Raw genomic sequence first — 16,643 nt, 5'->3', positions numbered from 1 at the left:
GAACATAAAAAACAACTGACTCCATTTACATTTTTTGGTCTTTTATAAGTCTGCAAGAGTTATATTTTTACAAAATGAAGAAAAAACAAATGGAAAAAAAACGAACACTTTGCAGTTCTCTTGGAGAATGCCCCTGTTTTGTGTGTGTGTGTGTGCGCGCATATATATATATATGCGCACACGCATGCTTCACATGAGCCAGCACACAATCTCAAACTCCACACAATACTGCTGTCTTCTTGGCCTATAGTGGGAGAGGGAGGGAGGGATGAAACAAGAAGAAAGAGAGGCAAAGTCGGTAACTACAACAGGGCTACAGAAGCATTTGTCTTCTTTCAAAAACTTTAGCTGCACACGAGCGAGTTTGCACAGGGCAACAGAACAATCCCAAAATTGCAAACCGCACCGATTCGGCACCCCCGGGCAAGCTCAGATCAAACACTCAAAGAATTAGAAAGAGCCAAATACTACTTGAAGCAATGTTTTGTCTAAATCATAAAACAAACTAAAAGTTGAAATCCATTAGTGAGGGAGGAACAGAGGAGAACCGGGGGGGGAACTTTTAGGGGGTGTGTTGCAGCAAAACAGCGTGCCATCCATGTCTAGTCCACCTCAGCTGTCTCAGCTTGTGCGTCACAACAGCCTCCTGTCTTGTCCCCTCTCCCATAAGTCCTCTCCCCCTCTGCAGTTCGGTTGCTGAGGGCAACCCTGGTCGCTCAGTGTAGCTGTCGGCATTGGTGATTCAGGAAGGCAGCCTCAAGGTTCCTTTGCCCAAGAGGAACTGCAGAATGCGGTCGACCAGCAGGGCGGCGACAAAGTCTACTACCAGGACTTGGGCAATGATTAGCTTGAACTGCAGGAAGAAAAAGAAAAACATGTTTTCACCAACACAGCTTAAGCCTAGTATTGGACTAAACAGCTTTCTTTAGTGACAACCTCATATTACAAGCCTGATTATTTTTCACTACTGCATGTCTTCCATGTCTAGTCATTCTCTGATTACAAAATAACAAAGCTTAATGTTCTGAAATTCTCACTTTTGTAAGATTTGTTAACTTAATAAATAAACAACTACACACATATTCAGCATACTTTATAATGCCATATACATGCTCTTAACAAGCCTTGCCCTCAACAGGTTACAAAGGCTTGCCCTCAACAGGTTACAAAGGCTTGCCCTCAACAGGTTACAAAGGCTTGCCCTCAACAGGTTACAAAGGCTTGCCCTTAACAGGTTACAAAGGCTTGCCCTTAACAGGTTACAAAGGCTTGCCCTTAACAGGTTACAAAGGCTTGCCCTTAACAGGTTACAAAGGCTTGCCCTTTACAGGTTATAAAGCCTTGCTCTAAACAGGTCATAAAGCCCTGCTCTAAACAGGTCATAAAGCCCTGCTCTAAACAGGTCATAAAGCCCTGCTCTAAACAGGTCATAAAGCCCTGCTCTAAACAGGCCATAAAGCCCTGCTCTAAACAGGCCATAAAGCCCTGCTCTAAACAGGTCACAAAGCCCTGCTCTAAACAGGTCACAAAGCCCTGCTCTAAACAGGTCACAAAGCCCTGCTCTAAACAGGTCACAAAGCCCTGCTCTAAACAGGTCATAAAGCCTTGCTCTAAACAGGTCATAAAGCCTTGCTCTAAACAGGTCATAAAGCCTTGCTCTAAACAGGTCATAAAGCCTTGCTCTAAACAGGTCATAAAGCCTTGCTCTAAACAGGTCATAAAGCCTTGCTCTTAAAACTATCCCACAATGTGTATGTACTGACCTCTGTTGGGATATCTACAAGAGCAAACTGCTCGTTGAATTCTGGAGAGGATCCTGAGAGCAGGCCCACGATGGCCAGGCCTGACAGGGCAATACTCCACAAAAGAGGCTTGTTCTCTCTCAGGGACTCCATGAAAGGATGACCCTAGAAAAACACAGCACACAGCCCCGGCAATTATCTTCTCAGCTTCCGCATTACATTGTGCCTTACATGGTCCTCAGACTTGGCATGTTGGCCATATAACACGTCCTCTTGCCTTACTGCTCATTTTGTGGAATACACTTTTATTACTCATTGATGGATATGTATCAAACTGACAACAAATCCACCAAGGATTGGCTCCGGTTAAGGACACCCACTGAACGACTGAAATATAACGTCACACGGTTTCCTGCACAGTGGGACCAGCATGTTGTAATCAGCATGTTGTAATAGTGATGAAGGAAGAGAAGGAGTACCTTGTAGTTAATGGCAAAAGTGGCCATCTGCATGGCCATAGACATTATGTACACAGTGCTGTTGATGAGACTGGGTTCAAACTCCTTGTACAGGTCGGCAAAACGCTCCTCCCTGGGAGACAGAGAACGACAGACACCAGGCATTATCAGGGGAAGACTTAGGACTTGTTTTGTTCCATTACGGACGTCCGTCACCCGTGATGAAACACCTCTTCCTATATTGAGAACATCATGTTACGCCTGAATGGCCTCGGTTATCGGCGCCGGTCTGGGCCGTGTTCACAGGCTGACAGTAAATCACTTATGTAGGCCCACCATTTGAAGGCCAAGGACGAGGATGCTTGTACGGTATTGCTGTGTGTGTGTATACTGTGTATATATGCATATTCACACCTTGGAGGACTTCTGCTCTGAGCACCTTTGTACAGGTAGACCAAACTACAGAAGTGAACGGAGAACTGCAGCAGCACCGTCAGAATGGTGTACAGGTTGAAGATGTTGGGTAAGGGCCGCTCTTTGGATAAGGTCTTCAGGGGCTGTACGGGGAGATGGGGAGAGGAGGAGAAATTGCATTAAGACGAGTTACGGGCTGGACAGGGAGAGCCTGGACCACAGAGAGAGAGCAAGAGTGAGAATGAGAGAGACCAGCCCAGGCCACCCTGACTATTCTATTGTCTCTTCCTGTGGCCTCTCACCTTTGACCTGGAGATGAAAAGGAAGCAGCCAGCCAACAGCAGTCCCTGGAGGGTGGCCTGGAAGTCGCTGAACTTCACCCCCTCCAGGTAGAGAACAGATTGGCTGTAGGCCAGCACCAGGGCGTTCAGCGCCAGGATCTTAAACATCTGCAGGGTGGTCACCAGAGTGCAGCGGCCCTGCTTTATCACGTGGCAGACTGCAGAGACAGACACACGTGACTGGATACGCTGGGGGTGTACACAAAAACGACTGTTGTTGATCACTGTGTGTGTGTTACTCACTGCACTGGATGGAGGACAGTTTGGATGTGAACGGGGCAGCGATGGAGGCATCTCCTAGCTTCACCACTTGGATCTGATCCTCCTCGAGCTCCCTCAACACTTGGCTGATCCTCTCCTTTAACAGAAACCACAGTTTGTTTGTTAGTCACTCAGCAGACCCTCTCCACCGGACCAATGTGTATATGTCATTGAGAAGGTACAACCAGAGTTCATGGTATATGAGACCAACCCAAATATTTATAAAACCCCTCTCCAGCCACCCCTACCTACCCCATGAGGAAAAGCATGAATATGCTTTTAAAATGCTACATTCCCTAACTCTAAAACCGACCCAAAACCCTAACACTACATCTAGCGTTAACTCCTACCCCTAACCACTAAACCCTAATTCTTACCCTGCACCTGGAAAAACCTAGGCCTAAAACATTTTCTGAAGTGAGAATCTGCCACACACGGAGACAAACACAAACCACCTTCTGTGCAGCTAGTTGCTCTTCTCTCTGGGCCATGACCCTCTGCCTGGCTGCCCTGGAGGTCAGCTTGACCCCTGAGCTGGAGACGGGGGGTATGGGGGGTCTGGAGTCAGCCGCCGGCGCCTCCTTCTCTCTGCCTTTCTTTTTCCTTTCAGGCATCCGCTCTGGGGCATTGGCCAGCAGAGCCACTCCTGCCAGAGGGAGGTGGAGGAGGGGAAGAGGAGAGAGGAGGAGGGAGGAGAGAAAGAGGCGAGAGAGCATGAGAACGTTAACAAAATGACTGCCATGTCTGTTAATGGTAATAGGACAGGGTTAAATGAAGGGATCATGGTCAGAGCTCCAGGGTGCTTTCGTACCCGGACAACAGCCCTTTGAATCCCCCTTCTAGTACGACCAACACGGTTCCTTTACAAGCTGAGATGGTCAAAAACAGGTGTGTGCACTAACTTTGCTGAATATTGTTCACAGCTATGAATGACCTCACCAATATGGGCGTGTTTGAGGGCTCCCACGTCATTGGTTCCGTCTCCACACATCAGCGTTGTGTAACCCAATCCTTTAAGACTAGTAATTACAAACTCCTGCAATACAATTACAATAAACACAGTAAAGAAGAGAAAATTACAGCAAAAAATGTGAGGAACTAGCCTTAATGTACAGCCAGTTCTTTGGTGATTTGGTTTTATGTAACTATAATCTTAATTATGTAATCAATGATTACAACCACAATATGTAAATGTGAAATTAAATTAAGAATCCAACAAAACTATCACAAAATAGAATATTTGTCGGTCTGAAATGGCAACAAAATTCCAATATAGTGCCAAGAAAACAGTGCACTAGAAGATGAATAGGGTTCCATTTTTGATATGATTAATATTGATAGAATGTTGCTAGAAGACCGACCTTCTGCTTAGGGCTGACCCGGGCAAAAACCCGGACATGTGGCAGGAGGGCGTGGAGCAACCGCGTGTCATTGGTCAGTCTGGCTAGCCCCTCCCCAGTCACACACAGGTCATACTGACTGACCAATGAGGGGACAGAAGACGGGGGCAACGGAACACATACACTGCCATCTATAGATTCCCACTGCCACTCACCTGAAAGAAACAATTTGAACAGAATACACAGGTGAAATACATACAGTACTGATTATGCAAAACACTCTGTACGGTAATATGGTAATGTCTCTCTGAAATTGCTAGCCAAATGTCTTTTTCGTATCACTAGCGCGTCTTACCGTGGTTGTGGTCTGCCTGCAGTATGAGTGTGTGTTCCTTCTGGATGAAGTGGAGCTCTCTGGCCACGTGACACGCTGTCAGTGGGTTGTCACCTGTTATCATTACCACCTGGCAGAGACAACAGCACCGTTACGGGTTGAACAGAACCCTCGTCAACACTGGCGTGTGTGTGTGTTCTTGCTTGGGAGTCGATGTGAGTGTGTGTGTACGGAGACAGCCTCCTCACATGATGAGATGCCTCCTGGATCTCTCTGATGACCGCCTTGCTGTCGGTCTTCAGGGGACAGGACACAACCATGAAGCCAGCAAACTGAAGGTCACATTCCAGAGCATCGCGAGTGACCTCGCGCACCTGGACAGACAACCACAAAGTCAGCCAACAATGTTAACAGTGTTGCGATGAAAACCCAACACAAAGCCCATTGGACTTCAATAGAAAAACAGCCGGAACACTGGGAATGTTCTCATCCAGCGTCACCCTTAGATGTTTAAATAGAAAAGACCAAACATTCTTGCTTTGGAATTCGATTTTTGCCATAGAAGAAGAACCCCCTAAACATTGGCATGGCTGCACCCTGACTGAGAACCACATCACACATTACACGGAGAAGAGTAACTCTAAAATGTCAAGGTGTCTCTTAGCCAACACCAGGCCGGCAAGGCAGACAGCGCTACCTGTTGGTGGCTGAGGTGTCCGATCTCTCTGTAGCCCAAGGCCAACACCCTGGCCCCTTCCCTGGAGATCTCCTGGTGGACCTGATCGTAGCTGGCCGGACGCCCGGAGAACTGTAGGAACAATCCGCAGGTTAGAAGAGAACCGATGTAGTGAGCAGGTTGCGACCGCAGCAACGGGGCATCAACTCAACTCTGAACTTGCATGCTGTCAGACGGAAACGTTATTCTACATGAAAGGTCAGACAGTGTTTCAGCTCCAGGATGTTCACCATGTGGCGGAGGGTCTCCGGCGCGCCTTTCACAGCGGATACATAGCACAGGTCTGTGGAGCCCAGCTTCTCATAGGAGGCCAGGACAGACATTCTCTTAAGAGCACTGGCAAAGTGGAAGCGTTGGTGAATCTTCAGACCTGGGGTTTTGATACCACGAGCGAAAACCTTCTCATCTGCACCAGCGAGAGAGCAAGACAAAGAGAGGGGGTGGGGAGACAGAGAGAGAGAGACCAGAGGGTATACACAACATAGATAAACATGGATTAACCAAACATTTGAAGGAACACTCACTGACCTTTAGTCAGGGTCCAGTCTAGTACAGAATGGTCTGAAGTACTGACCTTTAGTCAGGGTCCAGTCTAGTACAGAATGGTCTGAAGTACTGACCTTTAGTCAGGGTCCAGTCTAGTACAGAATGGTCTGAAGTACTGACCTTTAGTCAGGGTCCAGTCTAGTACAGAATGGTCTGAAGTACTGACCTTTAGTCAGGGTCCAGTCTAGTACAGAATGGTCTGAAGTACTGACCTTCAGTCAGGGTCCAGTCTAGTACAGAATGGTCTGAAGTACTGACCTTCAGTCAGGGTCCAGTCTAGAACAGAATGGTCTGAAGTACTGACCTTCAGTCAGGGTCCAGTCTAGTACAGAATGGTCTGAAGTACTGACCTTCAGTCAGGGTCCAGTCTAGTACAGAATGGTCTGAAGTACTGACCTTTAGTCAGGGTCCAGTCTAGTACATAATGGTCTGAAGTACTGACCTTTAGTCAGGGTCCAGTCTAGTACAGAATGGTCTGAAGTACTGACCTTCAGTCAGGGTCCAGTCTAGTACAGAATGGTCTGAAGTACTGACCTTCAGTCAGGGTCCAGTCTAGTACAGAATGGTCTGAAGTACTGACCTTCAGTCAGGGTCCAGTCTAGTACAGAATGGTCTGAAGTACTGACCTTTAGTCAGGGTCCAGTCTAGTACAGAATGGTCTGAAGTACTGACCTTTAGTCAGGGTCCAGTCTAGTACAGAATGGTCTGAAGTACTGACCTTCAGTCAGGGTCCAGTCTAGTACAGAATGGTCTGAAGTACTGACCTTCAGTCAGGGTCCAGTCTAGAACAGAATGGTCTGAAGTACTGACCTTCAGTCAGGGTCCAGTCTAGTACAGAATGGTCTGAAGTACTGACCTTCAGTCAGGGTCCAGTCTAGTACAGAATGGTCTGAAGTACTGACCTTTAGTCAGGGTCCAGTCTAGTACATAATGGTCTGAAGTACTGACCTTTAGTCAGGGTCCAGTCTAGTACAGAATGGTCTGAAGTACTGACCTTCAGTCAGGGTCCAGTCTAGTACAGAATGGTCTGAAGTACTGACCTTCAGTCAGGGTCCAGTCTAGTACAGAATGGTCTGAAGTACTGACCTTCAGTCAGGGTCCAGTCTAGTACAGAATGGTCTGAAGTACTGACCTTTAGTCAGGGTCCAGTCTAGTACAGAATGGTCTGAAGTACTGACCTTTAGTCAGGGTCCAGTCTAGTACAGAATGGTCTGAAGTACTGACCTTCAGTCAGGGTCCAGTCTAGTACAGAATGGTCTGAAGTACTGACCTTTAGTCAGGGTCCAGTCAGCAGCAGTTAGCATGGCCTTCTCCAGAGGGTCTCCAACTAGCTGTCCGTCATCAAGGGTTACCAGTGAGTGACACGTGGCAACCACCCGATGCGTTTCCACTGGGATCTCGGACACCGGCATCACCTCCTTCCCCTCTCTGGAGTTAATAAATAATACAAAATTACGCAATCCGCACCTCTTCATTTCAAAATGGCCAGCCTTAAATAAGGCAAAGACACACACTTTCCTATGCATTCAGTGTTCACTAAGCAACTGTAAGGAATGTCAACAAGCTCTACACTGGCTGAACGTGGTTCTACCTGAGGCCCGCCACTCCTCGTACCACCAGGCTGTCGCTGGTCAACGTGCCCGTCTTGTCAAAGCAGCACACCTCCACCTTGCCAGCGAAGGGGATCCTGAAGGGCTCCGTGCAGAACACATCTGTGATGAGGGGAGGAAGAAGCCTCAGATAGTGCCACTGTGAGGATTAACATCCTGTCATACTGTAAATGTGTTAATGAGATTTCAGGATGGGTACAAAAAGCAGGCGAATGTACACATCTGAACTAGCTATTGAAATGGGTTATTTTCCGTTAATCCATACGAGCCTGACAACTGGCTGCCTCCCTCCAGCGTGACAACTGGCTGCCTCCCTCCAGCGTGACAACTGGCTGCCTCCTTCCAGCGTGACAACTGGCTGCCTCCTTCCAGCGTGACAACTGGCTGCCTCCTTCCAGCGTGACAACTGGCTGCCTCCCTCCAGCGTGACAACTGGCTGCCTCCCTCCAGCGTGACAACTGGCTGCCTCCCTCCAGCCTGACAACTGGCTGCCTCCCTCCAGCCTGACAACTGGCTGCCTCCCTCCAGCCTGACAACTGGCTGCCTCCCTCCAGCGTGACAACTGGCTGCCTCCCTCCAGCGTGACAACTGGCTGCCTCCCTCCAGCGTGACAACTGGCTGCCTCCCTCCAGCGTGACAACTGGCTGCCTCCCTCCAGCGTGACAACTGGCTGCCTCCCTCCAGCGTGACAACTGGCTGCCTCCCTCCAGCGTGACAACTGGCTGCCTCCCTCCAGCGTGACAACTGGCTGCCTCCCTCCAGCGTGACAACTGGCTGCCTCCCTCCAGCGTGACAACTGGCTGCCTCCCTCCAGCGTGACAACTGGCTGCCTCCCTCCAGCGTGACAACTGGCTGCCTCCCTCCAGCGTGACAACTGGCTGCCTCCCTCCAGCGTGACAACTGGCTGCCTCCCTCCAGCGTGACAACTGGCTGCCTCCCTCCAGCGTGACAACTGGCTGCCTCCCTCCAGCGTGACAACTGGCTGCCTCCCTCCAGCGTGACAACTGGCTGCCTCCCTCCAGCGTGACAACTGGCTGCCTCCCTCCAGCGTGACAACGGTATTTTTTAAGTCTTGCCTAAGAAGGCAGAACGTCCAGGGCCTGCCCTGCATACGAGTGAATCATCATGCTTTAACTATCTTCAGCAGAAACGTACGAAACAGGCGATATAAGTCATTATTCCAGTAAATCAAGAATTGCATTACCATCTGTGAAGGTGCGGTGACCAAACAAAAGAAATCTCAATCTCTGACACAATGGTGTGGTATACATAAATCGAAAGGGGAAAGCCAGAGCATTTTCCTCTCAGACAAACTGAGACTGAGATGATGCCGAATCCACCCGGAGTCTTCAGTGGCAGTTGTCTAGTCACATAGACAATCGCCATGACCACATGGTGGGAGCTACAAAAGTAAGTAACGCCATTCGAACCAGGAAAGATGATGGAACACATGGATGTGTTCAGTTCTGCTGTAAGTTGGCAACCAATAGCTCAGCTTTAGGACTGGAGCCAAGGGAAAATTCACCCTCATTGGGTGCACTTATGAATAAAAAAAAAAATAATTACCAGCTGGACCTAAAATTATACAAATGTTTTCTCTAAAACAAGGGGATGGATTTAGTTTTGCTCTAGGACACCCATAGGCAGATGTACAATGGTAATGTACTATGTTGTAGGAAAATGAAGGTAAAAAATAAAAAACAATAAAACATTTTTGGATCGAAAATACAAAATGCAGTAAATAATTTGTGCATAAAAGTAGATTCTATTAAATGTACCAGGTTTACCATGAAATTTTGTTTTTGTTTTTAAATAACTTAAGACAATTTCATGGTCATATCAAAACATGGTACATAATTTTTTCAGGAAAGCTATTTCAGGTCCAACAACTCACAAATAATCTATGCAAAACTCCTCTTAAAACAATTGCATTTGTTAACTTTGCACTCAATGGAATTTTATGCCTTGGACCTAGGTTGTGTATGTGTTAAGAACCTGTATTTTTTCTAACCCAAAACATAACCTAACCCCAAGTGTAGAATTTTCACTAAAACCTTAAACACTTTAAGCCAAAACCTTTTCTTCTTCAAAACTGTGTCAGTAAAACTATAGCCATAGGCGACTATAGGCGACATTCTAGGCCTGGTTTTAGAGGCTAGTCATAGTTTTGGTAGGATTTAGTCAACATTAATATAGTAAAACCGGTTGTTGTCACACACACACAGTCTGACTCACAGAGCTTGGCCAGAGCGATGAGGGACGTGTTGACTGCCAGAGACAGTTCAATAGGAAGCTCCGGAGGAACCACAGAGGTTAAGATCAAAGTACACTCCAGGAACAACTTATAGCGATTCCTGCTTGGGTCCTTGGTTCCTGCAGGACAAAACACACACAAACACACACACACACAGTTCCACAACTGGTTACAAAAGGTTGTTACACATACAACTTTTACTGTTAACCTCCAAATCATTACATGGACTTGCTCTGATGTCTCTGAATTGGTCCTGCAGTACATACCCCTACCTACACTATGGTCACAGGACCCGGGCCTTCCTGCTTTACCTAGAAGTATTAAACAAACAGCTGGAGGCGATCCATGTGAGAAACGCCCACTCAGCGTCCCATAAACATTCACTGAGGACTCATCTCTTCAGCGCAACGTATTACCAAGTGTTGTCCGCGGTTTCATGGGAGGACAGTCCCAAGCCTCGCACCAGTCCACCACTCACCTTCCACCCAGACGTAGCCTGCCGCAGCAATGGCGAACACCAGGAGGAAGAGGATGAAGATGAAGGTCTCTAGGTTGTTGGCCGTCACCCGCTTTACTCCGAACAGGATGGTCCTCAGCAGTTTACCCTGTGGACAGGACCGGTCGGGGAAAAAACCAACTCAAATTAATCCGCGGCCATCGTGCTGAAAACACTTTTAGGTGTTTCTCACAGGACAAACTGACATGGAGGAATACAGCAGCGTCTCACCTGAGAAGTATAAAAGCCGGTTCTCAACACGTATGCCACACAGCCATTGTCCACAGCTGCAAAGCGATGAAGAGCGACAACAGACAATATTCATGACCTGCTCTTTGAGAAACTAGGCACAGACAACTGATTGACTTAATATTACAAAACAAACCAACAATTGTTTCATCATTAATTTAAAATGTATGTAATTAAGAGGATATATATTGTAGCTAGAAACTGACGTTTGAGTCCAGCGCTGGCACGCAGGGGGGGACTGTGCTGCACCACCTTCGTCCCCCCAGAGATGATGTGTAGACGGGCGTCCCCCTCTAGGTCCAACACCCTCTCCGGGACCAGGTCCTCCACTGGCTCCTGGACACACAACAGACATGCATCTGCAGTCGTCACAAAACGCCCACACGGGTACCCAGCCTGACCACAACGCCCCCACACGGGTACCCAGCCTGACCACAACACGCTCACACGGGTACCCAGCCTGACCACAACATGCCTACACGGGTACCCAGCCTGACCACAACGCCCCCACACGGGTACCCAGCCTGACCACAACGCCCCCACACGGGTACCCAACCTGACCACAACGCCCCCACACGGGTACCCAGCCTGACCACAAAAACCTCTAGACAGCTATCCAGCCTGATACCCGAAAGAGCAGCAACAACAAGAAATTGATGATAATTTAATATTGTCATATCATTTATAATTGTTTTTTGTTATTAGATTATATTTATAGAGAGCTTTTGCATAACTGAAATGTGCATTTGTTGAAATTAGGAGCATCATCAGAAGCTATATTTTTTGCCAGGGAACAATTATACAAAAATGTGGCTATCAGTATCAGCCAAGCATTGTATTATTTTGCATCCCTAAAGTATAATGTCTCTGCATTTGAAGGAAGTTCTAGGTATTTTGGGAAACTTATGCTAAACTTCGCAAACGCCAGCTGGCAACTTCCTTCACAAGTTAAGACATAACAACGATCAAACTAATGAATAAGTAATGGAGATGGGATGAAGTGAATGATTTTGCTTACAGATGACCTGAGAATCACCTATGACAGTCCATGCTTATGAAGACTTTACAGACACACTATAGCAGCGATCCCGATGTTTAACAATATGGATATTTTTTGAGTCCCTGCATTGCTCGTCGTGCTTGCTTTTTGGTCCAGTATAGGATATCGATTTTGGTCTGACCTTCATCTGAGGAACGGACTCTCCTGTCAGCATGGCCTCATCCACGATACAACGCCCCCTCAGGAGCAGCACGTCACACGGAACCAAGTTCTCCTGGGGTGAGCGGCCTGGGGGGAGGAAAAACACAGACACTGACTGACAAACCTGCTGGCTGTTTGGGGGGGGGGGGGGGGGGGCATCCTTTACAACCGTTAATCGAAGAAAGGATCCAAGCTCCTTACTCTCTTCCAATTTTCCTCCAACGCATTTTTTAAAAAGAAGACTGGAGAAAAAAGCCTTGTTGTACAATGAGAAAATACTGTGGGGAAGATCCTCACCCACTGAGACGATGTCCCCGGGGACCAGTTCATCACTGGACACCGGCCTCCACTTCCTGTTGCGGTAAACCTGTTAGACAAACATGAGCACATGCATGGAAACATCAGCAGCCTGTGCTGAGGAGAGAAACGTTTCGGTACCAAGGTAAATAAAAGGTACTAGCCACACTTTGTAGTAAAGATAAAAGTTGTTACACGTTGTGAACTGGAGAAACACAAACTGAGATCTCTTAAAGATAGATGAAAGTAGGTTGACACTAGTTATAAGTGTCAAAGCCTTTTCTCTAAGCGCACTTTGAAGGAAATTGAAGGTTGATTCTGGAGTAATTGGGAACCAGCACTGGAGCGATTACTTAGTCTCTGAGATGTGTTAGGCGATTGCACTAAAGCCAAGAGAAGCATGTATGAAACTATGTGATATTGTTATTAATTACAGATTTTCCTCTTAATCCTGAGACAGGTTCCACTACCCTTCACAGGACCAACAGGCTGTTCTGTCTCTATGCCGTTACCAGGAATTTAATAATTGGCCACAATGCCATACTGAGAGCTGTGTGGACTCCACAATAAAGCCAGCTCACCTGGATCATATAGGGTTTGTTCCCCATCCGTCGTATCTCAGACATGTTCCTCATCTGCTGCTGGACCAGGGAGGCTTCGAAGGCGACCAGCATGAAGAGGGTGAAAACGCTGTAGTACCAGTACTCATCCAAACACCACAGACCCACACAAAACACCTGAGGGAGGGAGACCGAGCATCCATCAGTACAACCTGCACTCAAATTCATACCAGCCACGTGAAGAAAAATGCATATTTCACAAGATGATTAAGCTTATGTTAGTCCACACTACTCGCGACTCAACATCATAGTAGAACAGGGCGTTGAATTAGCTTGGTTCTGTGATACCCTTAACACAGTATTCAGCCCAGACAAGTGGTACTGTGCTGGCCTGATCTGTGCAATGGCATCGACTGTCACTGTTGAAACAACAACAATGTAAAGGGCCATGTGAAAAGAAAATGTACCTGGTTCAGGTCGGTAATACTGTGAAAACCCCATAATGCATTTCAGTATATTTTTAACTCAATCTCCAGACTTGTAGTGAGAATGAGCTCACGCCCAAGCTGCCACAAGGAGTCGCTAGAGCGCGACAAGGTGAGGTCAATGCCATTACCAACCCCCCAAACCCAGACGATGCCAGCCAATTGCACCACCTTCCGTGGGACACCCGTGTCGGCGAACCGTAGCCATGACGGAGAAGCTACTTTACGCTGCACCATTCAGGGCCCTAACATTTTTAGTTTCAGCAACCACTTGGGAGCAAATGGCCCCAAAGCTCTGGGGTTCAACCCAGCAACCTTCTAGTTACTGTTCAGATGCTCTGTGATTATTAGGCCTCCCCTGCCCCTCACGCCATGCCCTCACCGAGATCGATAGTGAAAGACAGAGACTAGAGTGATGAACGACTTATCAAATGACTACTTGACAAAACACAAACACGCATGCACGCGCACACACCTGGAAGACAAAGAACGGAGCAGTGGCTCTCTCCCTGAAGAGTTCCAGGAAGTCAGGCACCACCATCTCTGCCCGGTTGGTTCCGTAGCGCTTCTCTGCGGTGCGCAGGTCCGTCTCCTCCTGGTAGCCTCGCCAGCCCTGGAAGTAGCCCATTGGCTGTCGGACAGGGAAGGACACAGGGAGGAAACACTTCTTCTCCTTGCTGTCAAAAATGTAGCGGATCTTCTGGAACTCAAAGGACAGGATGCCCTCCCCGTTCTCGTCCTGGGGCAAAGAGGAAGTGGGTGGAGAAATAGAAAGAAGTGGAACGAGAGAGAGCGAGAGAGTGGAAAGAGAGAATGCAGTGTAAAACACAAAGAATGTGCTATGGAAAAAAAATATTTATTATATATATATATATATATATATATATTTAACAGAGATGTATTTTTTTCTGTGAAGACCGTTCTGACCCCTGGGTTGTGCTCAGTATGGCGTACGAGGTAGCAAAACATTCCAAACTGTTTTTTTCTTCTTCCCACTGAACACAACCCGGGGTTAAATTAACAAGGTGTAGCCCCAGGGTCAAACTCACCTGTTCTCTCTGCAGTGGAACCAGCTCAGGAGAACCGTTGTTGGGTGTTGGAATAACCTTGGCCAGAGTTGCCTTGTCGGGGTTGGGCTCCTGTGGACCAGGTGAGCAATTTACACACATTATATTACCCTATAGTTTACCCGTATACCCACTTTGTTGTCAGCTGCCATTGCATACACTCACTACATACCAGTGGTTTAGTGGAGGGTATACGCATGTATATGCTTTCTATCCACTCTTTGTCAGCGGGCATAGCAAATTATGTATTTTTGCTTTAAATCAATTTGTCAATGTTGCGGTTTAGCAGTACTCCCTCGTTAACTGCCTTAGCTGGCAAATGTTTTCTAGCTAACTTTACTGTTGACAATTTTTGAGTTTTGTAAATGGTAGCTAGTTCGATTGGAAAATGCAAGTAGGGAAGCTGACATCAGGACTGGTAGCCAGTTAGCTATTTTCCTTATTTAAACCTTTCTGCTTTCATATGGCCAATAGTGGATCATACAGTACATAGCTTGCTATTTTAATAAAATATTGCAATCTTGTTGTGGTGTAAATTAGTCATCTTATTTGCACTTTCACTGTAAATTACTTCGTATACTGTATGTTTTTGTTCTTCATAGACACCAATGATTGGCCAGACCTATAGATAGTAAAGTGAGTGAAAGATTTACTATAAAGTCCAAAAACCTCTGGTTAGGATGCAAGAAGCAGGGTAGGTTAGGGTAGTTCAAAGACTTGGTTTCCAATGTATCTACATGGTGTTAGACAGGGATGGGCAGTATTTATGATGCATATATTTCAAATATGTATTTCAAATACCAAATATAATTTTGTCATTTGCAAAGTAGGCCCTTCATTAACAAACACCAAGTAACTAATTTAGGATACAATTATGAGTCATTAGCAAAATCCCTGGATTTTCACTCTTTTACAGGAGGGTCACTTTGACCTGTCTGTAATATTGAAGGGGGGTCTTGTCTCCCCTAATTCAACGCCCCTGATGCCTTCTATGGCAATTTCCATGCTAAAACCAAAGTAACTATCTTAACATGGGATAGAGATCGATTACCTCTCTCTAGTGTCAAAATGTTCATTAAATTAATGTTGACTAAGGGCCACATTTCATCCACGTTTACCTTGGAGCAGGTGAGCCAACAATGCGCGTGCACGGACCAATAACCGGAAAGCGCCGTGAGGACGTGCACGATCCCGATGCCCGCAAGAGCCAGCAGGCCTGCCTCCGGGTACTCGGAAGCACCGTAAACTCCGAGCCACACGTACAACCAGCCTGGGTACAGCACGCCCAAGAAGGGCAAAACCGTGCCGTGGAATAACCGGGGTCTGCGCCGGTACAGTGACACCGACCTGACGTTCTCGTCGTCGGTATCGGCGCTGTCATGCTGGCTATGGTTGTTCATAGAGGGGGCCATTTGCAGCTCACCCGGCCCCTGACCCGTTTCCCCCGTAGCCATGTTCCTCTGTTTCTTAGTCTCGTTCATTTTAGTCCCTTTCTCTTCGGGCCCCCTCTATCCTCCACCTCCCCCAAGCTTTTGGTGTTGGTGGTGAGGCAGTTCCACAAAATCCAGTTGTTTTGTCCTGCGTCCAGACAGTTTTCTGTTTCGGTTCTAGCTCGCCTACAGCTGCTTCCGCATACGGCACCACGTACAGACACGTAATGGCCGGCGTTTGGTTACTTGCTGCCGAAAGAGACACTGTTTGACTCATGAAGAAGGTTAGATGACTAGTCTAATGGTCCAGAGCACACAGAAGCGCAATATCGCTGTACCGGAAACGCATCACAAGCACACTTGACGGACCAGGTTTGACATGTCATGGGGACAACTGAGCATTTCGAGCGACGATTTCACGGATGAAGGCGTCGGAAATATATAAAAATTCAATAAATGCAAGTTATATACTGATATCCATGCGCGAAGCCAAATATTTCAAAATGGGGCATTTTCAAGCATGCGTCCTCTAACGTTCTCTATGATTTGATGACGTTTCAAAGTCAAATGTCAAAGTGCATCATATTTTATTTTTAAAAGCCAAGGTTGTCTTAATAAAGGTTGAAATGTCTTAGTTCAATCAGTTGTTTTCCTAAAAAAAAAAAAACGATGCTTTTGGTCGTCAGCAATGACTATCAAATCTGTGATTGACATCTACACGTCCAACGAGATAGGACAATGGTAGTAGGCGACGGGTTTCATATACAACCTCATTGGTTACGACCAACGTTTGCGACCAATCCAAATATAGTATATGTCAAA

General features: G+C 47.0%; 1 protein-coding gene across 1 annotated transcript; it reads right to left on the bottom strand.

Annotated features, from left to right (window-relative positions):
- Positions 1–24: 24 nt before the first annotated feature.
- atp13a1 (ATPase 13A1) lies at positions 25–16,495 on the bottom strand. Its single transcript, XM_010892535.4, has 25 exons — positions 15,510–16,495; positions 14,374–14,463; positions 13,800–14,063; positions 12,861–13,016; positions 12,280–12,349; positions 11,963–12,069; positions 10,988–11,117; positions 10,764–10,819; positions 10,515–10,641; positions 10,018–10,155; positions 7,764–7,884; positions 7,443–7,600; positions 5,857–6,032; positions 5,588–5,698; positions 5,139–5,264; positions 4,912–5,020; positions 4,578–4,771; positions 4,156–4,252; positions 3,672–3,862; positions 3,199–3,313; positions 2,917–3,113; positions 2,615–2,757; positions 2,222–2,333; positions 1,764–1,907; positions 25–853 (listed from the first exon to the last, which is right to left on the bottom strand). The coding sequence occupies exons 1-25, from the start codon at positions 15,870–15,872 to the stop codon at positions 743–745; spliced, it is 3,606 nt and encodes a 1,201-aa protein (XP_010890837.1). The 5' UTR covers positions 15,873–16,495; the 3' UTR covers positions 25–742.
- Positions 16,496–16,643: the final 148 nt, after the last annotated feature.

The sequence above is a fragment of the Esox lucius genome, chromosome 11 (genome assembly GCF_011004845.1).
Source record: "Esox lucius isolate fEsoLuc1 chromosome 11, fEsoLuc1.pri, whole genome shotgun sequence".
In the NCBI taxonomy this organism is placed as follows: domain Eukaryota; kingdom Metazoa; phylum Chordata; class Actinopteri; order Esociformes; family Esocidae; genus Esox; species Esox lucius.
This window is presented reverse-complemented; position numbering and strand designations above follow the sequence as displayed.

Excerpts from the sequence above, each read along its gene's own strand:
- atp13a1 (XM_010892535.4), bottom strand. The coding sequence starts at position 15,872 with ATGAACGAGACTAAGAAACAGAGGAACATGGCTACGGGGGAAACGGGT. Across the intron at positions 10,820-10,987 it reads TGCCAGCGCTGGACTCAAAC|CTGTGGACAATGGCTGTGTG; the intron begins GTCAGTTTCTAG and ends ATCGCTTTGCAG. Across the intron at positions 2,334-2,614 it reads CAGAGCAGAAGTCCTCCAAG|GGAGGAGCGTTTTGCCGACC; the intron begins GTGTGAATATGC and ends TCTGTCTCCCAG.